The following is a 23,388-nucleotide window of genomic DNA, read 5'->3' as shown; positions in this document are numbered from 1 at the left end:
ATATCTTACAGTGATTCGATTAATATTTTTTATTTTTTAAAAATGATTCTGAAAGTGGGGGAGACATGATTTGTGGGCAAGAATAATGACATGCTCTCGGGATATCATTTGTTTGTCATTAAGCAGTACACAGGGACAGGTAAGCAAACAGCTGCGACAGGCAAGTTTTGTACCAAGCATTTCAGTGTGTTCTTTTAAAATAATCCTGCCCAAAGATTTCTCATTGTATTTCCTGGTTTCTTATAAAGAAAGGAGGGAAGAAGGTCACAATGGAAGACACCACCCAGAAGATAACAGGAACAGCTTGACAACACAAATTCTAACATTCACTACTACGAGCCTATAATTTGCGGATGTGCAAAGGTAGATATTAATGTGCTAAACAAGCAGCAAGGAAGCACATTTCAGGGTTCTGCACATTCAATTAGCTTTAGGAAAGCTGCGTCCCACTTTCATACATTTATCCAACTGTCTAGTCAAAAATAAAAATATTGGCCCTGTCTTTGTACATGAATGTTTGCTATCGTCTGTCTCAAGAGGTCTAAGTCCAAGATCACTGCACACCGGGCATCTGACTACACTTAAACCATGGAGGAATGGGCTGGAGTGATAGCACAGCGGGTAGGGCCTTGCACATGACCAACCCGGGTTCGATTCCCAGCATCCCAGATGATCCCCCGAGCGCTGCCAGGAGTAATTCCTGAGTGCGTGAGCTAGGAGTAATCCCTGTGCATGACCAGGTATGACCCCCACCCCTCAAAAAAAAAACACGGAGGATTGCCAGTCGAGAAAATCAAAGGGTATGGCTGTCATTAAAATCCAGAGCCCCAACTCCCTCTACATCCAGATTCCTCACATGAAAGGAAAGGGGGAAATATTAGAGACAGAGACCCTGACTTAAAAGAGGAACGGAGATACCTCAGTGGGCAGGGGAAGGTCAAGAGTCCACGAACAATACAATCGACTTCGGCGGAGGATGGGAGTCGCAGGGAACTGGCCCGTGCTGCTGCCTTGCCTTGCTAGATCTTGGGTAGAGGGAAGAAGAGTGGCGAGGCCAGGCCCTAGGAGACATTTCGCTCCTGGGGCATTTGGGGTAGAGGCACCAGTGCCCTTTTTCCTTGACTACACAGAAGGCGTGTTGCCTTGTGTGTTTCTCTCTCTGTCTTCATTCTGCAGAAGGGCTTCTGTTTAACTATTTGACACCCAGAAAATGGAAAGTGAGACCTGTAAGGAATGCAACAGAAAGCTGACTGCTAACGTTTGCTTGTGTCTACAGGAAGTAAAAAAAAGCCCTCAGGCTTCCTGTGAGGTGCCAGAGTAAGAAATGCAACTGATTTAAGGTCAATATCCCATTGACGAAGCAAGATGATACACATCTGGCTCGGAAAACCATTTGAATATAGAGATGATGAGTATGGTCCTCTTCCACCTCCTCCTCACATCGCTCAGCGAATGTAAAGGCAACAACGAGAGAGTCTGTGACGCAGGCTGGGGGAGCCTGTTCCTAAAAGCCCGGAAGGTGTGCGCTGGGAGGAGGGAGAGGAGAGCCCCAGTAGGAGACAATCTCAGTGGGGCATGGGCTGGGACTATATGAGGCCACACAGAGTTGCCACGGGACTGGAGAATACTGGAGTGTTCCAGGAACCTGGGGAAGCACTTACAGCTGGGGATTCCAGAGACGGGGGGAAAAGAGGAAATTGCTGTTAAAATCCAAAGTGCCCAAATATTGGGGCTATGGCTCTAGGGCTCTGGCTGTCCTAGAGTGAACCAAAGTACTATACTTCGAGTCCAGTAAATCCCAAGAGGCCCACCTACTCTAAGAGGCTGAAACATAAAAGCACACCAGAAAGAGGTTTAGAGGCTATAAACACAGGAATTCAGGGCCGGAGCCCCAGTACCACGGGTAAGGTGTTTCCTTGCACGTGGCCAACCCAGGTTCGATCCCTGGCACCCCCTGCGGTCCCCAGAGCACCACCAGTAGTAATTCCTGAGTGCAGAGTCAGGAGTAAACCCTGAGCATTGCCAGGTGTGACCCCAAAAAAGAAAAATTATTAAAAAAACCCACAGGCATCCATGCTAAGTTTACAGGAAGGATTTGTATTCTCTGAAAATTTCAGAGTAGTGGCCAGCAAGACTTACAGACTTCAAACCATAGTCCATAGTGCTCTCTCTCTCTCTCTCTCTCTCTCTCTCTCTCACACACACACCACCACCACCGCTTACTGCTGTGGGCCAGAACTATAGGTTGAAAGCCTATCAATTAAGTACAATCTCCTGTTTGCAGCATTACTCAGTATGCAGCTTTTCCCAAACTAAGAAAGAACATGGTGAGTCAGCAAACAACTTCACAACGTAACCAGTAGCCAAGCCACCCTGTTTAAACGCAATCCTGTCTGAACGACCACGACGGCGGTCTGCTTACCTTTCACTACATCTGCTACATTGCAGGTGGGATCAATACTTCCGATGTGTTTGGGATGAGCTGGATTAGTATCGCCGCCAAAGAGAAGAGCTAAACACACACACACACAAAAAGGGAGATGGTTAAAACAAAGCAGGCAGCGGAGGGTAAGCAGAGAAGCACAGGGTTGTCTGTGTTTTAAAAGCATTTGCATACTTGCGAAAGTCATTTCAGCATCCACGTGGACGTAAAGCAACGGAATCCAGACAAGTAACAGGTGATGAATGTTGAGTGCCGTGGGAAGACAACAGGCCCAAAGACACACCTCGCACCTGACACTAAAGCAGTGAGGTGTTCAACACTTTCTCCCCAAGCCAACGTGACTGAGCTGACCCACTTTCTCGGTACTATTCCAGATAATCATTCCCAAACTTACTAAATATTTTGAAAATGCAGGCTGCACCATTAAGTCAGGTTCGAAAAGTGTCTTCCCTGTAAAGTGTGTTTGTGTGTTTTGGTATTTGGGTCACACCCGGCGATGCTCAGGGGTTAGTCCTAGCTCCGCATTCAGGAATCACTCCTGGTGGTGCTCGGGAGACCGTATGGGATGCCAGGGATCAAACTCAGGTTGGTCACAGGCAAGGCAAACGCCCTACCCGCTGTACTATCACTCCCCACCCCTATAAAGGTTTTTAATGACTCCATCATGGAAATTCTTCTTCAGTGTAATACACACCAAAGGTTCTCAATCTGAGTGAAACTAGCTCCCCGGTCTCAGAAAAAAAAAAAAATCACTTGTACCTAAGGCGTTTCCCACCCCCACCACGCCAGCGCCCTCACGTGGTGGAACTGTCCACTTTGGCAAATACTAACATACATTAACAATGTTGTTCGCTATTGCTAAAAGAACATTCAAATACATCAGATGAGGGATTTGCAAAAAAATTACTTCTTAAGAAGCCACAAGGAGTCCTTGCCAAAAGTAGTCTGCAACTAAACGTTTAGTGCTGTTCCCTTTATTTTAAACCAAGAAAAATTGGGAATGACTTACTCCACTGCACAAAAGAGGAGAGCACAAATCAAATAGTGGAGATCTTAGGAATGCAAAAAGGCAAATACAGGCATTAGACAAAAATGTAAAGTTCCAAAATGATCAAATGGGAGAAAACAGAGGTGCTTAACCAATGATCTAAAATGAAAAACATGTACATTTACACGGAGACACACAGACTAGAAGGAAACTGATCTGCATCATTTGGTTGAACAATACTTAGGAGAAAAAGCCCTGTAAATTTCTTGTAAAGTGGCATACATTTCTATCTGTGAGAGACAATCTAAAATAAACCCACATTTAAGAGCTATATTCCTTTAACTAAACCAAATTCCTTTAACTTTGATTCAGCAAAATGGATGATTTAAACTCTAGTTATGTGGATGCTTTTTCACAAGAACTATGAAATTAAGGAGAAACCAGGCTGAAAGTTTTCTACAGAGGGGAATTTTAGTTGTTTTTTTTTTCCCCTCCTTATCTGCTTCTAAGCTTGGAGAGTGGACTAAAACACTCGGCACAGTTATGGTTTGACAATTTGCTTCATCTAATTTCATTGATCACTGTGAAATAAAAGCTTGATTGCTCATCGAGCGCAGCACATTCAGTGTCTCCAAAGTACCGATGTTTTAAAATACAAAAACCAAGTAGTGCTCAGAATAAAGATTAGAAACACTCTAAGAGACTCATGGAAACACAAATGTCTGGCTGCCGTGAAAGTTGCTTGCTTCTCCCCAGCAGGAAGGGGTGAATGTCAGAACCTTCACACAGACGGTGCTGACTCGAACCTGATCAATATAATGCTTTTCTTCTTCCTTTTTTTTTGTTTTTTGGATCACACCTGGCGATACACAGGGGTTACTCCTGGCTCTGCACTCAGGAATCACTCCTGGAGGTGCTCAGGGGACCATATGGGATGCTGGGAATCAGACCTGGGTCGGCCACATGCAAGGCAAACGCCCTACCCGCTGTACTATCACTCCAGTCCCTACAATGCTTTTCAAGGACCTCTCTGAACAGAATACTCATGCGTCTCACTTGGTGGGGACTGGGGCAGGGGGTAAGCAGTGGGATTTCTTGGTTTCGGGAAGGATGGTATGGTGGGATGAGGTAAGAATAGGAACTCAGGACAGCAGGGCCCACTCTTTGTCCAGAAGCCCAAGATTAGGGATATATTTGACCTCATGGCTGCCATGTCTGCAAACTTATCAGCACCGAACTTGGTCGAGGCCCACTTCTTGGTGTAGCAACTCTCTGGTGCCCAGGGAAACTGAACTGGGCCCAGCGCAGAGCCTCAACCACAGGCTCCTCGTTCTGATGCCATAATGGCTTGGCCCATGAGGATCCTGGCCACTGTGCCCTGGGGCAGTACAAGGCTTCCTCACCTGTTGAGACCCTAAGATGGGGGAGAGCATGAAAGCAGGTATGACTGCCCATGGCAAAGGACTGTCTCCAAGGATTGTCTTGCTTTGGGCAGTGCATATGCGCCATAGGCCGCTCCACTACCAAGGAGGCTGCTTGCTGTTTGCAGCCACTGCACCCGGGCCCCACGAGGCAAAGGGCACGGTCGGTTAAGTGGCGGCAGTTGAACAGCTTTCTGATGGCGGGAGTCACTTCGGAAAAACAGAACCAGCAGTGCAATCTCGACAGGCAAAAAGGCAGCGTGGTGAAAACGACAAGCGAAGCGACGGGAAAGTATTTGGGAGACAGGACAACAAAAATGCAACTTACTGTGTTGATTAATAAGCATACGGAAAGAGATGCGGTTGGTATAAAATCGGTCCAGGAAATATTGGATGTTACTGCTAATGAATGGGTCAAACCCAAACTTCTCCTTGTACTCGATAACTCCTTGGGCCATGGTGGGAACCACATCATTGTGTCTATTTCTAACTTTAACGAGAACTTGCAGGAAGCTGTATGGGAGGCAAACAAAACGTGGTCAGTCTCGATAGCTCACGGGCTGATGGATTAACTTCTTGGCGCTCTTTCTCTTTAAACATCTAATTATACCTACTGGGTTTTTTTCTACTGGCACTTTGAACGTTGATTTGAGGGGCTTTTTAAGGTTTTGGTCTGTGTTTGGTTTCTGAGCCATACCTGGGGTTCTTGGGGGTTACTCCTGGCTCGGCACTCAGTAATTAATTCCTGGTGATGTTCAGGGGACCTATGTGGGATGCCAGCTATTGAACCCAGGTGGTTCATGTGCAAGGCAAGCACCCTACTGGTTGTAGTATTGCTCCAGACCCTGAAGTTGGGTTTTGGGGGGAGTTTATTTTGTGGGAGAGGTGACCTCCTCAGCTCTCTGGGAGGAATTCAGAGGTTACGCAGTGCTGGGATTAAACTCTTAGCCTCATGGCAGTGGGAAGGTGTGATGGTGGTGGGATTGGTGTTCAAATATTAAATGTAATCAAATATTGTGAACTATTTTATAAGAATAAGATTAAATTAGAAAAACAGAACTCTAAGCCTCAGATATGCAAGTCTGTGAGCCAGCCCCATTCGTGCCAGCCTCAGCCTGCACTGACATTTAGTTTATAGAGCCATCTCCAGCAGTGCTCACGGGGGGGGGGGGAGCTGGGGATCATCCCCCCAAGATAATCTGCCACCAGTGTGGGCCTGAGAGTTTGGTGCTCAGGGGATCCAACTCAAGGCCTTCTATATGCTCGGTATGTTCTCTAGCACGTGCGCTCTCTCCCCACCCTCCACTAGTATTTTTTCTTTTAAGATACAGAAAATCATTATCTTCACAGGCTACAAGGCTATACTAAAAAAATCACTACTCAGGTTTATACTTGACATTTTCTGCAAAAAATCATTTTTCAGGGATAGTAAAGGTACAAAGGTTTCAGTGAGGGGGGAGTAGACAAATATGCACTTCGTAGGTGACTGCATATACAATTTGGTTTTTTTTTGGCGGGGAGGAAGACAAACTGGCGGTGCTCAGGGCTTACTCTGGGCTCTGCTCAGGGATCTCTCCTGTCAGTGCTCAGGGGACCATATGCGGGATCAATCTGGGGTGGCTGTGTGCAACGCAAGTGCCTTAACCCCTGTGCTAGCTCTTGGGAACCAAATGTCAATTTTTCAATGTCCCAACATTTAAAAATCATTGGGGAGCTTAAGATCAAACCTAGGCCGTCTTGCAGGGGGGTGGTGGTGCTAGTGTTGAGTCACATCTCCAACCCTGTCAAGCTTTACAAAAGGAAAAAGGAAAATTATCTCACTGCAGTGAAAGGCAGTTGCGGGATACAGAAAGAACCAAGACTGTTAAAAAAAAACCGAGTTGAGTATTCACATATATTAAAGATGCATGAGGAAATCTGTTAAGAATGGTAAGAATAGGACCAGGAATCTGGTTTAGCAACAGAATGTGGTTTACATGTGTGATATCCTGGGTTCAATTCTCAGTATGGAAAGTAAAAGGACATCAAATAATAGCAAGACAACTCAACAGAATTAAATAAAAAGCTTGAAAACACCAAGGGTGAGTGAAACATCTGTGCATATAACTTTAGCGTAACGGACCACAGAGAGCCCAGGGATTTAGGCACTTGCCTAGTATCTTACCACCCCTGCTTCAAATGCTGAGCGCCACAAATGAAGTACCGCTACGGGTTACTACTGACTGAGCACATCCAGTTGTGGTTCCCCCCTACTCCCTCGGCCCCCCGCCCACACATACCCTAATGAAAAAAAGAAGTTCAACGTACTGATAAAGTAAAACTGCAAGATAGTAGGGAAATAGGTCAACTAGTATAACTTACTAATACTTTGAGGTTTTTTTTTCAGTCTTAAGTTGGAAATAGGTTAAAAGATTTCACATGTGGGGCCAGAGAGATAGTATAGTGGATAGGAAGTTTGCCTTATATGCTGCCGACCCAGGTTCAATCCCCGGCATCCCATATGGTTCCCTGAGCCAGGGTAATTCCTGAGTTCAGAGCCAGGAGTAACCCCTGAGTATTGCCTGATGTGGCCCCCAAACAAAAAATAATAAATAAATAAAAGGTCTCTTGACTAAAAAACAAAAGATTTCACAAGCAGGCTGGGGATATAGCCCAAAGGACTGGAGTGCACGCTCTGCAGGCAGGGCCCTGGGATCTATCCCAAGAACCACATGGTTCCCCCAGCAATGCTAGGAGTAATAAGCTTGAAAGAAGACAGTAAAGGTGAGAGAAGACCCCGGAGCACACCTGGGCAGACTGACCTCACAAAAAAGATTTCAATGTGAAAAAATGAAATCATAAAAAAAAACCAAAGGAAACTGGCTGAAATTTGTACTTAACCTTGGCATCTGAAAGGTCATTATAAGCTTAATACCAAAGGCAGAAACCATAACGGCACAAATTATATAACAATGAAGAATTTCAGCAACTCTAGACACATTATAAAGTCAATAAAGAAATCAAAGGGCTGGAGTGATCGTTCAGAAGGCAGGATGCTTGCCTTGCACATAGCTGACCCGGGTTCAATCCCCAGTATCCAATACACTACCTTGGGTCCCACCAGAAGTGATGCCTGAGCAAAGAGCCAAGAGTAAGCCCTGTGTACTGTGAGTGTGGGCCCACCCCCCAAAGAAAGAGAAAACCAAGGAAAATATATTTTCAAGAGTTATTATTCTTTTTTTCTTTAATTGAATCACCATGAGATAGACAGTTACATGGTCGGGTTTCAGTCATACAATGTTCCAACACCCATAAGAGTTACTATTCTTAATAAAGGAAAAGATAAGCAACCTAAATAGAAAAAAGTAGACATGGGATGTACTAACAGTGGAAACTGTTGCACAGAGAAAATGCCAATAATTTCACTTCCAGAAATAATTTTAAAGAAAATTCAAATAATGCGGTAATACTATTTTGTTGAAATACCCATCTGACTTCAAAAAGGTAATCAGAGTATAGAGGGTCAATTTGTCAATATATCACAACAGTCCAAAGAAAGTCATTCCACTCTCAGGACCTAATTCAAGGAAAATAACAGGATGAAGTGAATTGCAAGAATACTACAAACCATTGTCAAACCACTGACAGAAGGGATTTGTCTTCTGCTGTGGGGTTGTTTGTTGGGTTGTCAGTAGGTGAGGAAACTATACATGATATAACAATGGTATAGAAACTGTATGTGATGGAATAATGGTATTGCTCTATAATGCCGATACTGTTCTTTTTGGTAAAACCCATTCCGCAAAAATAGAACATGCATGTCTAAGGGAAAAGTATGGACAGAAGAAAAATAGTAGCAGTGGTGCTCCCCTGTAATAAAAATTTGGCATGGATTCACTTTTCCAGGGACCACCCAGAGGGGTGGTATTCTAAGGCCACCAGGCCACACCGGGCAGTGCTGGGGCGGTGGGCATATAGAGCTGAGGCAGATCTAGGGCCATGCACATACAGGGCACACAATCTTCCATTGAGTTCTATCTCCTGTACTTGGCTCATCTTCTCTTTCTCAATGATGAATATTTCTATAACTGATGCACACAATGAAGGTGAATCACCCAAATGTGGATTCGGTCATAATTATCTGTCAGAAATGTTATCATAAACAATTTGTCCTTTCTGGAGCACTCTTCCAAACATATTTATAAGTTATAAATTACTAAAGTGAAACTATTCATTTTAGTAGAGAAATGCCTCAACTTTTCAGTGGATTTATTTAGCTTCCGGGGCTCTTTGAAACATTCTCGAGGATGAACATGTCTTTCCTTTCCACTAATGGCACTTGACTCAAATGACTTGCCTGCCCTGATTCCTATGAATGAAAAAAGCTCTTCCTAAATGGAAAAGGCTGGTACCGTGACGCTCTCACCCTCCCTGCCCTCCTTCACCCAACCCCAAAGTTCCTGCCCACCTGCATGAACCAGGGCGAGTTTTATCTTGGTCCTAAATGTTGAAGCTACAGAGCTCAACTCTCATTTTTTTAGGCTCTGAGTCAAACTGATTTCATTTTTGAGAAAACAAAGCTTATGAGTTTGATAGCAATTATTTCTTTTTTAGCTGATGTCTAAGAGTTCACTTTCACTTCTGCTCCTGACAAATTGTCTCATTTCTCTGTTTTCTCTTTTCAGTTTTATTAGAAGGTTTATCGATTTTATTGATCTGCCAAAAACTGTTGGTTTCACTGATTTTCTCAACGGTTTCTTGAGTTTCAATTTTGTTGATTTCTGCTCTTAAATTTCCTATTTCACTTCTCTACTGAAATGGAGGCTATTATGCACTTGATTTTCTAGATTCTTGAGCACTAAGGTTATTGATTTGCAAATACTCATTTTAAAATGTATATACGCATTTAATATTATAAATTTATCTCTAAAACACTCTTTTCAAACTATTTCAAAATATTTTCTAATTTTTTTCTTGGGAAGCTTCTTCCTTCTTTTATCCTTAGAATAATAAGAAAGTATACTGTTGAATTTTTAAATATTCGGAAATTTGGTGGTATTTTTGTTATCTCTAGTTTATATCATGGTGAGAGAATATACCTTTGTATGAATTAAACACTGAGAAATATTTTTAATTTTAAAAAGGAAACATGGTATATAGGCCCCACTCCATTTACTCACTACTATTACCATTTTGGGCCAATCCCATGTAGGACTCCGCAGTTTCCTAACCTGTGACTAGAGAAACCTGGGTTAAATGCCTCAAATCTTACTGAATTTGCGCTTTCTCTACTTTGTTGTATGAATACTCTATGGTTTCTTTTTTGTTTTGCTTTGTTTTCTTTTGGCGTCACACCCGTCTATAGAGGGTTTATTCCTGGCTCATGCACTCAGGAATTACTCCTGGCGGTGTTCGGGGGACCATATGGGATGCTGGGAATCGAACCCGGGTCAGCCGTGTGCAAGGCAAACGCCCTACCCTCTGTGCTATCGCTCCAGCCCCATAATCTATGGTTTCTAATGAGAAATCCATCAGCTATATTCATTCCTAGTGTGGACATGAGGCAGTAGAGGTGTATAGGGGACAAAGTGGCACTAAAGTTAATGACTTCTACTTTGGGGGCGAGAGGGAAGCAGAAATACTTTCCATCAACATAAGAATTTTGCAGTTCTGTGCATTATTGCAATAATAAATTCAGGTTGTTATGGGACAAAATCACATACTTTTATGTTTCTCCCAAATAAAATCATTAGAGCCTTTCTGAGCATAAATGTACCATTACCTTGAAATTATTTTCTTACATTGTAAAGGACTGCGTCCCAGGATGCAGGTACCGAGGCCGCCGCATTCTTAAAACTACCACTAGGTGGAACATTTACTGCAATATTGTTACTGAGAACCTCACACCAGTTCACCTTGAGTACAGAAAGTGTTTAAGAATTAGAGTTGGGGGAGGAGGTGAGAGGGAGGGCAGCGAGGCTCCTTGGGGGTGGGAGACAGGTACACTGGAGATGGGTGTGGTGTGGGAACTATGTTCATGAGAAACCATTATTAATAGTATTATAAAACAATAAAATGAAATTAAGACAGGACAAAAAGAATTAGATCTGATGGGAGCTGGAACGATAGTACTGCATGTAGGGCACACGTGGCTGACCCGGGTTCAATGCCGAGTACCACATATGGTCTACCAAGCACCCCATCAGGAATTAGCCCTGAGCACCGCCAGATGTTCCCCATTAAAAAAAAATGAACAGATCATGAAGCATAATCTGAAAAGTATCATTAATCCTTTTGTGTAAGGTTAAGTTATCTCAAAAAAAATTTTAAAAGCAATTTTCAGTTGCTCTCCATTAAGCATAAAGCTTACACGCTAATAGTACCTTTTGTTTCCTAATGACACGAGTTCCATTTCTCAAAATATGACTTTTAAAAAAATTCTCTTTCCCATGCCCCTTTACTACTGTTATATGACCAAAGATCACACATATACTTGACTATGGAATCTTCACCTGCCTGCTGCTGTGTCCCAGACATGGCACGATCTGTGGCAGTGTCGGGGGAAGGCTAGTGTCCCAACACAGGAGCTCCCAGAACCATGCTTGGCACATTGAGTGGGGGGCTGGGAACAGAACTCGCGACCTCCTACTTGCTTGCAAGGTGAGCACTTTGGCCACTGAGCTCTTCCCAGGCCTCTGCTGAGGTAATTTTACTTCCAGCTAAGTCTAGCATCATACTTACTTATCTAAGACTCGTGGATCCTCAGGGCTCTTATTCTCATATTCTAACAGTTCGAGGAAACTCTGCATATACCTAAAAATAGAAGAGTTTCTATGTTAGATGGCTATCAATATGAACTCGCCCTTTCCTCCTAAGAGTACCGCCAATTTTCCATTCTCTGCCGTCCATGAAATCCCAGGGCCTCAGGGAGCTGAAGTAACGCCATACAAAACTCTTGGGTTGTTCAATTTTTCTCTGGGTCATCTTTTCTTTATTTCTCTTGTCACTAGTCCGGTAGGCTAGGCCTCAGTGGATCTGCACTCCCCTGAACACAGATACTGGCTCAGCGATGTGAAGACTGCCCCAATGCAGGGAGAGACATCAGCTTGCCCTGCTTCGGCACAGTCAGTGTGCTCTGTGGTATGAACAGGCACTGCAGCTGTTCTGCCACCGGGTGGAAATGGAGTCGGAAAACCAAGCTGATACCACACTTGCTTGAAAACTTAGGCCTGGGTCGCCTCATGGATCTGAGTCAAACTTATACCAAAAGGTCATCTGGTCATCACAGGCTAACGGAACGGTTACTGTAGGCGAATCTGGAATTTTTTGCTATTTTTGACTTTAATTTAGGGCCATAAAAAGTAAAATTACTTTTTATTTAACCAAATTATTTTTACAGTTTTTTTGAATACTTTTTTGTGATTTTTTTTAAATTAAAGCACCATGATTTAGAAAGTTATTCATTGTTGAGTTTTAGACATATAATGTTTCCTTTTTTTTTTTGCTTTTTGGGTCACACCCAGCGATGCTCAGGGGTCACTTCAGGCTCTGCACTCAGGAATTACCCCTGGCTATGCTCAGGGGACCATATGGGATGCTGGGAGTCGAACCCAGGTCGACTGCGTGCAAGGCAAACGCCCTACCCCCTGTGCTATCACTCCAGCCCCATAGACATATGTTTCACACCTATCCCATCACCCATGTCAACTTCCCTCAACTAATGTTCCCCGGTTCCCTCCCATATCGCCCCACAGCCTGCCCTCCCGACAGGCACTTTCTAAGTTGAGTTGTTCAAGTCTGGGTGTCTTACTTTCAGTGTTGTTGACTCTGTGGTTTGGACATCTGGCTTGATCATTCCTTAACATCACCTTAATCCCCTGACCTTCTCGTGTCTCTTCTCCTCTCCTCTCGACCCTTTCTTTCCTTCTCCTCCCTCTATGCTGGGGTCAAGGTTGATCTGCACATCCCCTCTTTAAAATATTGCAGTTCCTCATCCAGAAGAAGGATAAACACAGTATGATATCACTTACATGTGGCATTTAGAATACTTGGAATTTTTTTTTAATTTGGATTTTTCTTCTACTTATAAATAAACATATCCTAACTGGGACACAAAGTCCATAGTTTAACTGTTCCCCAAAAGAGCATATAAAATGTGAGAAGCACATTTCTGATACCTAACTTCAGAGCTAAGGACTTAGAAACTAGAAATTAAGAAGATTCCTTCTTGGGGCTGGAGTGATAGTACAATGGGTAGGGCACTTTCCTTGAATGCGGCTGACTCAGGTTTGATCCTGGGCATCCCACTGCCAGGAGTAATTTCTGAGTTCAGACCCAGGAGTAAACCCTGAGAATGCTGTATTTGGCACACACACACAAAAAGAATAGCAAAAGAAGATTCCTTTCTAAAGTTTAATTTCTCCAACACAACGGAGGAGAAAGGATGCCTTCAGAAACTACTGTTGGATTAAGAATAGCTACATGTGCCAATTAGCATCAGAACAGGAAATCAGGTACCTCACATAAAGAGCTGGAGAACCCTGGAAAATAGGAAGGTCTGGCACTGCCACAGTTACATCCAGGCAGGACTTGCTGGGACCCATGGGGATTCTGAGCCCAATTACTTAGCAACATGCGATCTCAGCTTTGGGTCTTAACATGTCCTTCATCCTCCTTATTTCTAACAATTACCACTAATCCTCTCCAGAGGCTTGAGATAAAGGATGAGGGGATCGGATAACTAAAATGACTAAGCATATAGATAAATAAGGATGATGTCTGATTAATCAGCCTGTGTGAGTTTTGTGACAATGTATGATATAAAGTATGTTCATTTCCAGTATTTAAAAAAAAAATTACAAGGGCATATAATCCTATGGATTAGCTCTGGCTAGAATCCTCAGATCAAACATCCCGAAGGCCATAGTTGGTCATCATGGGTGATGCCCTCCACCCTGCCACATGCCAACAGGATTTGAGGTGGGCTACCCATTCTTCCAGAAGGTGACACTGCATTCTCTCAATGGAGAGAAATGAAAAGATCACGTGGCTCTTCCTACTGCAACTCAAGAAAGCAAAGAGAGCAAAGGGCATGGTCCGTGGTTCATGATCATGAAATGTGAGATTCACTTTAAGGGAGGGTCAGGGTATGGCTCAGCAGTGAGCGCTTGCCTTGCACATGTGAGATCCTGGGTTCAATCCCCGGTCATGTGCGCACATGCGTGTATGAGTACATACACACACACACACGATAAGGAAATAAAATACAAACAAAATGCATGTTTCTAAGATGGAACCCTATAGGCGGAGGAGAGAGAATTGCTTTCTGTTTCAAGAGCCCTAGTGGGAAAATCAGTATAAAGTCTGCATATTAGAAAATATTGACTGTATTACTGTTATTATTTCCTAACTCCATAATAGCTCTGTGGTTTTCTAAAGCTGTTACAAAGAGATGCATGTGAAATATTTAGGATAAAGGACATCTACTTAGATAAGTTCAGGAAAAACTGCATTTTACAAGTATACGTCATTTTATTGTGCTTCGCAAATAATGTGACTTTCAAACAGGACTATTGGCACTAATTTTCCAACAGCAGATACTCATTTTGTGTCTCTGTGCCACATGTATTAAGATACAGACACTGTCCTTTGTAGAGATAATGCAACTGTACCCTAATAGGCCAGACTGTCATGAGTAAACATAATTTTTATATGTGCTAGGAAACAGTTTATGTGACTCCTTTTATTGCGATATTTGCTTTATTATGGTTTCTTAAACCATTCTTCTTATGGTTGTAATTCCATATGGGATCAAGTAACTGAAAATAAGGGTTGTAGAAAGTATTAAAAATCGCATCAAGATCAATGTCTTTATGATTTATTATCATGAAATATTTTATCTGTATATCTGTTATGTACCTTGTACCTGGGATCACAGAAAAATTTCCACATGAAAATGGTTGTGAGTAGTAAAGGCTTACAGTTGGTCTAAGCTATACCATCTCGAAGGGGTTCACTATATGTGTGTATGTCACTTATATGTGTGTGGTAGTGTGGTACTGTAAATATAAACAAATACACAGGCATACAATATGTATACATATATAGAAAATGAGAATCTGAATGAGGAAAAAAAACAAACGCTGCCCAATGCTAACAACTAGAAAATGTGGGTAAAAGTATTTGTTAGTATCTATAATTTAATGGAGCATCAGCAATAATAAAGTATCTTACCATCTGAACAACCACAACCTAGATTCCCCACGACAGTAGCCCCAGCAATACTTACGTACTGTTTGTTGGAAAACCTCCAATGATGGTCTTGAAGCGATTAAAAAATTTTTAATCCTCATGCAAAATAAAGGATGTGCTGCTCCTAATGAACAAGCTACGGATTTAGGCAGAATGCAGGTGACTATAACATCCAGTCACGGTCCCCGCTCTGCGTTAACCCGGGCGCACAGGGACAAGCTATGGCTTGTCTGGAACTGGGACCGCACACAAGCCTGTAAGGTCCCATTTAGGCTCAGCCCTAAGAATCTATTACAGGTGGTAGTCCAAGGAATCATGTCAATTACCCCTTCTCTAAGCTGACCCACGGCCCCTCTTTCTGTCTGCATCATCCCTTCCTCTACAATGCTCTTCCTGCCCCTTCCCCTACAAGGCCCTTCCCCTCCCTTCCCCTACAATGCTCTTCCTGCCCCTTCCCCTACAAGGCCCTTCCCCTCCTTTCCCCTACAATGCCCTTCCCCTCCCTTCCCCTACAATGCTCTTCCTGCCCCTTCCCCTACAATGCCCTTCCCCTCCCTTCCCCTACAATGCCCTTCCCCTCCCTTCCCCTACAATGCTCTTCCTGCCCCTTCCCCTACAATGCCCTTTCCCTCCCTTCCCCTACAATGCTCTTCCTGCCCCTTCCCCTACAATGCTCTTCCCCTCCCTTCTCCTACAATGCCCCTCCACTCCCTTCCCCTACCATGCTCTTCCCTTTCCTTCCCCTACCATTCCCTCCCCTCCCTTCTCCTACCATGCCCTTTCCCTCCCTTCCCCTACCATGCCCTTCCCCTCCCTTCCCCTACAATGTCCTTCCCCTCCCTTTTCCTACAATGCCCTTCCCCTCCCTTTTCCTACAATGCCCTTCCACTCCCTTCCCCTACCATTCCCCTCCCCTCCCTTCTACCATGCCCTTTCCCTCCCTTCCCCTAGCATGCCCTTCCCATCCCTTCCACTCCCATGCCCTTCCCCTCCCTTTTCCTACAATGCCCTTCCCCTTCCTTCCCCTACCATGCTCTTCCTGTCCCTTCCCCTACAATATTCTTCCCCTCCCCTCCCCTACAATGCTCTTCCTGCCCCTTCCCCTACAATGCTCTTCCCCTCCCTTCTCCTACAATGCCCCTCCACTCCTTTCCCCTACCATGCCCTTCCCCTCCCTTTTCCTACAATGCCCTTCCCCTTCCTTCCCTTACCATGCCCTTCCCCTCCCTTCCCCTACAATGCTCTTCCCCTCCCTTCCCCTACAATGCTCTTCCCCTACAATGATCTTCATGTCCCTGTCCCTGTTGATTCACCTAGCCCACAAGTATCAGGAGATACCTGCACCCCCTCTGTGCTCCTACAGCACCCCCCTGAAAGCTGGCTCTGGGGCACTTTTTCACCTGGCCTCAGTCCCTCCAGCTTTCTCTCTGCCACCTTCTACCTGATTTTTCCCAAACCCGGCTGGCGTTTCTCGATTTCATATGCCAAATCCCTTCCTGGAAACCCACCTGCTCTTCCGCCTTCCTACTTGCCAACCTCACTTGTGTTCCCTCGCTGGGCAGCTCAGAAACCAACCAGCTGCCCTAATGGCACAGCATGTGCCGGGGCTTCAGTTCTACGGGTGATGTGGGAGAGTGGTTTAGCTTCAGCGCCAGAACTGACTGTGCTCCCAGTTGTGCTCTGTTAACACTCTCTGGGTCTGGGAGAGAATGTAGTGCAGCAGGCAGAGCAGAACAGCAGGCACAACAGCCAACCCTGGTCCAGTCCCCGACACCCCATATGGTTCCCTGAGTCATGCTAGGATTTATTCCCGAGTGCAGAGCCAGGAGTGAACCCTGAGCGCCACTGAATATGGTCCCCAAACCAAGAAAAGTGCATTTTTTCCATTCTATCATGAGGGACATGAAGCAAGGACTGCAGACTTTTCCACCTGCACTTCGTAAGAAATGGCCCCACGTGTTCTAAAAAGAAGTCCTGCCTGCAAGGAATTTCTTGATTTTTTTTAAATTAAATTTTATAATTTTTAAAATCTAATTTAAGACTCTAAATTGTCTAACTACAAAAGAATTTTTATCTCATTAAAATTATATCAGAAATATAATTTTAAAAGTCTAATCAAAGAACTGTGACTTATCAAGTTACTGATAGCTGAGTTTTAGGCATAAATATTCAACACCAATCTACTACCAGCATCAATTTCCCTCCATCTGTGTTCCTATACTCTACTCCCCCCCACTCTGCATCGCCCCCACCCAGCCACCTTGACAGGGACATTACAAAGTGGCTGCAGTTTAGATTTCATGGTTTCAGTGTTGCTGGGCCTGTGCTTTGGGTATACAGCTAAACCACTCTCCCACATCCCCCGATAGCTGAAGCCCTGACGCCCGCTCCTCTATCACTTCCCTTTCTCACCTTCTTCCTCCCCGCTTGATTTCCTTCCTTCTCTAAAAGGAAAGCAAGGGGCCAGAGAGATAGTACAGCGGGTAGAATACTTGCCCTGCCTGTGGCCGACCCAGGTTCAATCCCCGCCATCCCATCATCCCATATGGTCCCCTGAACCCTACCAGGTATGATTCCTAAACACAGAGCCAGGGTTATGCCCTGAGCACCATCAGGCATGCATGCCCGCACCCCACAAAAAAAGAAAACAAAGGGGTGCAGGGCTGAGACTTGCTTTCCCCCGCCCCAGAATCACATGGGGTCACTACATTGTTCTTCTTTTACGCTTTCCTGTACTTCCTAATATTGTCCCACTGAGACTCACATTTAAAACCAGAAAAAGGAAACTTGAAGAGTCATGGAAGTGTCAGCACAGTTGAGAAGGATTTTCATAAAGGCCATTTCAAGTCGTCAGTTGAAAAAATAAAAAAGAACATTACTTGGCAACACCAGCTCCCCTGAGTGACTCGCTCCACACAGGCAGCCCGGAACGTCTCTGGAAAGTGGTCTGACCGCCAACTGTTCAGAGCTTTGTGGGAAGACTCGTCTGATGCCACCTTATGGACTTACCAGCTCTGGACCAAGCCTACTGAAGGCCGATTGAGCAAATTATCGGGCAGAAGGTTAACTTCTCTCATTGTATTTGCTAGACGTACAGGAAGCTCCTTCCGTAGAAACATGTATGAGGTCTTTTCACAAGCATTGTCCCTTCCTATTAAGAAATAAAAAACATTTCATGATTTTACAATCTAACGGCCAGGAAAATAAAGTGTTCTCCTTTGGGCACCATCACTAGAGGGGAGAGAAAGTCCTGCAGTCTGTAAGCTAAATTTTTATCCTTGAAAGTAGAATGGTTAAGAAAATCATCTAATTAGCATACAAAAAGAACCAAATCCTGAAAACTCTTTTACTCCCTTAACATACAAGAATTCCCAGTATTACCAGTAGGGATTGGAATTTGTTTTCCAATAGCTGCCAAGTACAAATGCTAAAGAATGTGAAATTCCACTCCTGATCATAAGGGTTTCCAGCAGGCAACAAACAGATCCATTCATTCAACCCATATAGTCACCTACTGTGTGCTGTTTCCTCGGATTGCCTCCGGTTAGGTCCCTCCCTCCTCCCCCCATCCCTCCCCCACCCTGCAGGAGGAACTCTGCCACTCTGAGGAGCAGTGACAAATGGCAGCTCTGAGTTAACGGACGTGAAAGGAGCCAAAGAAACCCACCCAGGTGCTTAGAAGCTGAGTGACTGACCCCAAAGCTTGTGTGGGCTGTGCAGGTCGGTAGACCCGCGAGCAAGGCATTCCCTCCCCATAATGACCAGGCGAGCAGGAGTCAGGGTTAGAGGGTGGGCAGAAACAGAGCTGACAAGAGCTCTGGGGAGAGGGATGCATCCCAGTCCAATTCCATTTGGGGATTGAGAACACTTTGGGACATTTCTTAACCTGAGTCTCAGCAGCCTTCGTCTAGGAAATGGCAATGATGGCACGTGCCAGAACCACCAGGGAGCAGTACCCAAAGAACTCAAGTTGGGGCAGGAGCGACAGCACAGCGGGTAGGGTGTTTGCCTTGCAGCAGCCCGCCCGGGTTCAATCCCTGGTATCCCATATGGTCCTTGAGCATTTCCAGGAGTAATTCTTGAGTGCAGAGCCAGGAGTAACCCCTGAGCATCACCAGGTATGACCCCCAAAGCCTCTCCCCCACCACCACAAAAAAAAAAAAAAACAAAGAAGACAACTTGTACTTCTAGTCTCTAGGATTCTTTTTTTTGCTTTTTGGGTCACACCTGGCAAGGCACAGGGGTTACTCCTGGCTCTGGACGCAGGAATTACTCCTGGCGGTGCTTGGGGGACCCTATGGGATGCTGGGAATCGAACTCAAGTCAGCCACGTGCAAGGCAAACGCCCTACCCACTGTGCTATCTCTCCAGCCCCGTCTCTAGGATTCTTAGGGGGTCCATCCAACTCCTTCACATTCCACAGGCCTCTTTCTAAGCTCTGTTCTCTGGAGGCTGGCTGGAACTGGGCACCCTAAGGGCCAGGCCCAGAGAGGGCAGCAGGGCTCATAAAACAAGTTCTCCAACCCTCTGCGTTTGCCCAAATGTGATAAAGGCAACAAACAAAAGATTTGGAAATAAATCCAGTTTTCGAACATTGCCAAGTGGCTGTTTATTCCTTTCTTCTTCCTACAGAGTAAGACTGAAATGAAAGCCTCCACTTTAGAAAGTCCCCCGCAGAACTTGTCTCTCTACCCCCAGCCCTCCCACCATCAGTCCCCTCACCCTCCCCTTTCTCCATTTCCAAATGCGGTACAATAAAAGATGAAAGTCTTCCCTCATACTACACGGGGATATTGAAGACCTTGGTAAACCTTTAACTCATTGCTGATTCATGCTCTTCCCCCCCAAGGGAAAAACTCCAAGTAAGGAAGAAGCAGCAATCTCCCACAGACAGGCTATACAGTCATGTGCCCTTAAGACAACTGACATTTAAAATGATTCTGATCGGGTCTGGGATGTGGCTCCGTCGTACAGCTCCTGCCACAAAAACAAACAAAAAATTACTGTTTGCTGAGCTTCAGAATCCTATGCTGTTCGACAAGAACGTACTTCTTTGCAGAGAATCATTTTGAGTACACTATAAATACGGAGGTTTTAAACTAAATCCCCGTGACTCGCATTGCAAAATGAGGGATCTCGTTAAGTTACAATAGACTTCATCATTTTTACAGGCTAGAAGTAAAATACTCTGTATCCTGGTTACATAGATAGGGCATTTTTTAAAAATTTATTTTTTTTATTCTTTATAATGGATCCCTGTGAGGTGCAGTTACAGACTTACAAACTTTCATGGTTATGTTTCGGTCATACAATTCTCAGCACCCATCTCTCCACCAGTGCCCATTCTCCACCACCAATGAGCCCAGTGCGCCTCCCGCCACCCCCACCTCATCCCCCTCACCCCACCCCGCTTCTGTGGCAGGGCATACTCTTTTGCTTTCTCTCCCATTTTGGGTGTTGTGGTTTGTGATAGAGGTATTGAGTGGTCATCGTGTTCGGTCTATAGTCTATAGAGAGGGCATTTTTTTTAAAAAGCACAAAAAGTAATTGTGTATGTCAAGACCATGAATATTAATAATACTTTTGAAAGGATAATACACTATTTTTATTGTTAAATCTTTAAATTTTTAATTTATTTTTTATTTTTGTTTTTAAAAATTTTATTATAATTTTATGTTTTAAAATACAAAATATATTTTATTTTAATCTTACCAAAAGAAAGATTGGCTATCCCTCTGCAGGTGAGAGTTAGGAAGCAGGGAAGAAAAGGAAGAATCTCGGGATGCTGAATTGGATGTGCAAGTATGAAACTTGGAATTTAAAGAAATTCCCTGAGTATGTTATGCAGGGGCCATTTATACACTTTGATGTCCATGTCCCCAGCATCTTAGGAACAGCAAATTAGAAGGATGAGGCCGAGGGCTGTGGGTAAGGGAATAAGTGGACAGTGGGCTACTGGGTGCTCGGTGGCCAAGACCAGTCCATGTCTGCTCTCAAAACCCAGGGGCTACATTGCTTTGCACTTCAAAAACTTCAGATTTTAGGAAGGCAAAAGAAATATATATATGACCCCCTATTTAAGGGTGCCTATGCAGCCTTAAATGATGGGTATAGAAACCATAGTGCTACAGTGAAGTCTGGGAATATTTACTCTGAGCAAAATAAAGACCATAAGCCCCAGGCAGTCCAGGTCAGGTTTTGCCATGGAAATATGTCTAGCATCAAAGAAAATAAAAATGGAAGTTCACTTTTTAGAGCTGTGGGGCCTTCAGAACTGAGAGGAAAGATGGCCACCGCACAGGACAATCACTGCCAGATCAGGTTAGACTGGGTTTGACAAGCATCAGGAAAGCAGGCAAGGTCATTACACTCAGCCATCCTGGCACAAGAATGAAGAAAAGAAATAAGAACAGGGGCCAGAACAATAGTACAGCAAGGAGAGCATTTGCCTTGCACACAGCTGACCCAGGTTTGATCCCCAGCATCCCATGTGGTCCCCCAAGCACCATCAGGAATAATTCCTGAGTGCAGAGCCAGGATAAACCCCTGAGCATCATTCGGTGTGACCCAAAAAACAAACAAACAAACAAAAAAAGATGAACAAGGGGCAGAACGATAATACAGCAAGTAGGGCATTTGCCTTGCATGCAGTTGACCCGGGTTCAATCCCCAGCATCCCACGTGGTCCCCCGAGCACTGCCAGGAGTGATTCCTGAGTACAGAAGTAGGAGTAACCCCTGAGCACTGCTGGGTGAAGTTCCCCCCAATTAAAATAAAATGAGAATATTGCTAATTCCAGAAAGGTTGTAGAGAGGATTAAAAGTACCTCAACATTCAGAAGCTCTAAAAATTCAAAAGAGGAGGCTCACTCAACAGCCACCGACAAATGTGAGCTACAACAAGCCAAGGCCCTGAGGTGCGGGAGCTGGCTGTCTGCTACTGCCTAAGCAATTCTGGTTTCGAGCCTGTGCTCATTTGGGGGTTGACTATCACAAAAGGATTCAAGTATGTTCTGGGCCCTACCATACATTTGATTTTAAAGTAAAACGAGGCTTACTTCAGCCAAGTGTGCACTGATAAGAAAAGGCAACTAACTAAGCATGTTCTAAGATACACAAATTCAGGAAGCATTTAGTCTAGCTGCCTTGGATGGTGAACGGGAAAGAAACGATGGTATCTTGGAGCACTCACTGAAGTGGCCAAGCTATGATAGTTTCTTTATGGCTTATTAGAAGATGAGGTAGATCAGGCTTTGCAGAAGTTTGTATTTTTCTTTTAAAAAGTACTTGAAGAAACCCCAGTTTGCCTCCTACATTCTAATTTAGCTTTAGAGACAAATTCTTTGTACTCAGATACCTTAATTATACATCAGCTTAAACAGGGGGCCAAATCTCTTTTAGTTAATTAGGGAGCCTAAAAATAAATATGAAATGCCTGATTTTTTAACTGTCTGTGGTTTTTCTCATATAAGTTGAAAAGTATTTTATCCTGTGTACTAAGAAGGGTATACTTAATTTAAATCAAAGGAATCTAACAATATAATCTCTTTCAGTAAACTTACTAAAAAGGATCTTTGGGTTTTAATTAGATGTCCTCTCTAAGGGATGATATTTTTAGAAGTTGTACAGCATATTGATTTTTTTCCTCAGTTATTGACTTTCTTCCTCCACACCCTGCCACCACTTAACTTGGTTTCTAGATACTCCTTAATTTTGTTTTGCTATTTGCATCCTGTATTTCTCTATATTACTTCATCTTATTCAAATTCACCAATTAAAATTTCCCCTAGTATCCCTCAGAAGACCACCTGGGGCAGTGGAGAAGGTGGCAAGAGAAAATCTGACTCAATGAAGGCAATGACATTGGGTAGGGTGTTTGCCTTGCACTCGGCCAACCCGGGTTCGATTCCAGAATCCCATATGGTCCCCTGAGCACCACCAGGAGTAACTCCTGAATGCAGAGCCAGACACAACCCCTGAGCATTGCCGGGTGTGACACAAAAAAAGAAAAAAAAATTACTCACGAGGGACCAGAGAGACAGCGCAAACATAAGGCACTTGCCTTGCAAATTGCTGATCCTAGTTTGATCCTGGAACTGCATATGGTTCCCTGGGTGCTGCCAGAAATAATTCCTGAGCACAGAGCCAGGAGTAAGCCCTGAGTCCAGTCTGGTGTATCCCAAAATCAAAATCAAAACAAAACTACAGGGGGTCAGAGCAATAGCACAGCGGGTAGGGCATTTGCCTTGCACGCGGCCGACCCGGGTTCGATCCCTGGCATCCCATATGGTCCCCCAAGTACCGCCA

At 44.3% G+C, this 23,388-nt stretch overlaps 1 protein-coding gene and 1 non-coding gene across 3 annotated transcripts in view; both read right to left on the bottom strand.

Moving 5' to 3' along the window:
* Positions 1-23,388, bottom strand: part of PDK3 (pyruvate dehydrogenase kinase 3) — a 75,899-nt gene that overhangs the window by 33,062 nt on the left and 19,449 nt on the right. For both annotated transcript variants that reach the window (XM_055120051.1, XM_004612441.2), the window contains exons 2-5: positions 18,092-18,233; positions 11,573-11,644; positions 5,181-5,365; positions 2,423-2,512 (exon numbers count right to left, since the gene is read on the bottom strand). In XM_055120051.1, the coding sequence (XP_054976026.1) occupies positions 2,423-2,512; positions 5,181-5,365; positions 11,573-11,644; positions 18,092-18,233 (489 nt within the window). The remainder of the gene's footprint in view (positions 1-2,422; positions 2,513-5,180; positions 5,366-11,572; positions 11,645-18,091; positions 18,234-23,388) is intronic.
* LOC129400630 (small nucleolar RNA SNORA70) lies at positions 4,894-5,034 on the bottom strand. Its single transcript, XR_008627827.1, has one exon. It is a non-coding gene; the product is annotated as a small nucleolar RNA SNORA70 (small nucleolar RNA).

This window comes from Sorex araneus, chromosome X, assembly GCF_027595985.1.
Source record: "Sorex araneus isolate mSorAra2 chromosome X, mSorAra2.pri, whole genome shotgun sequence".
Taxonomy (NCBI): Eukaryota; Metazoa; Chordata; class Mammalia; order Eulipotyphla; family Soricidae; genus Sorex; species Sorex araneus.
Note: the sequence above shows the minus strand (reverse complement) of the source record. Positions and strands in the feature narration are given on the sequence as shown.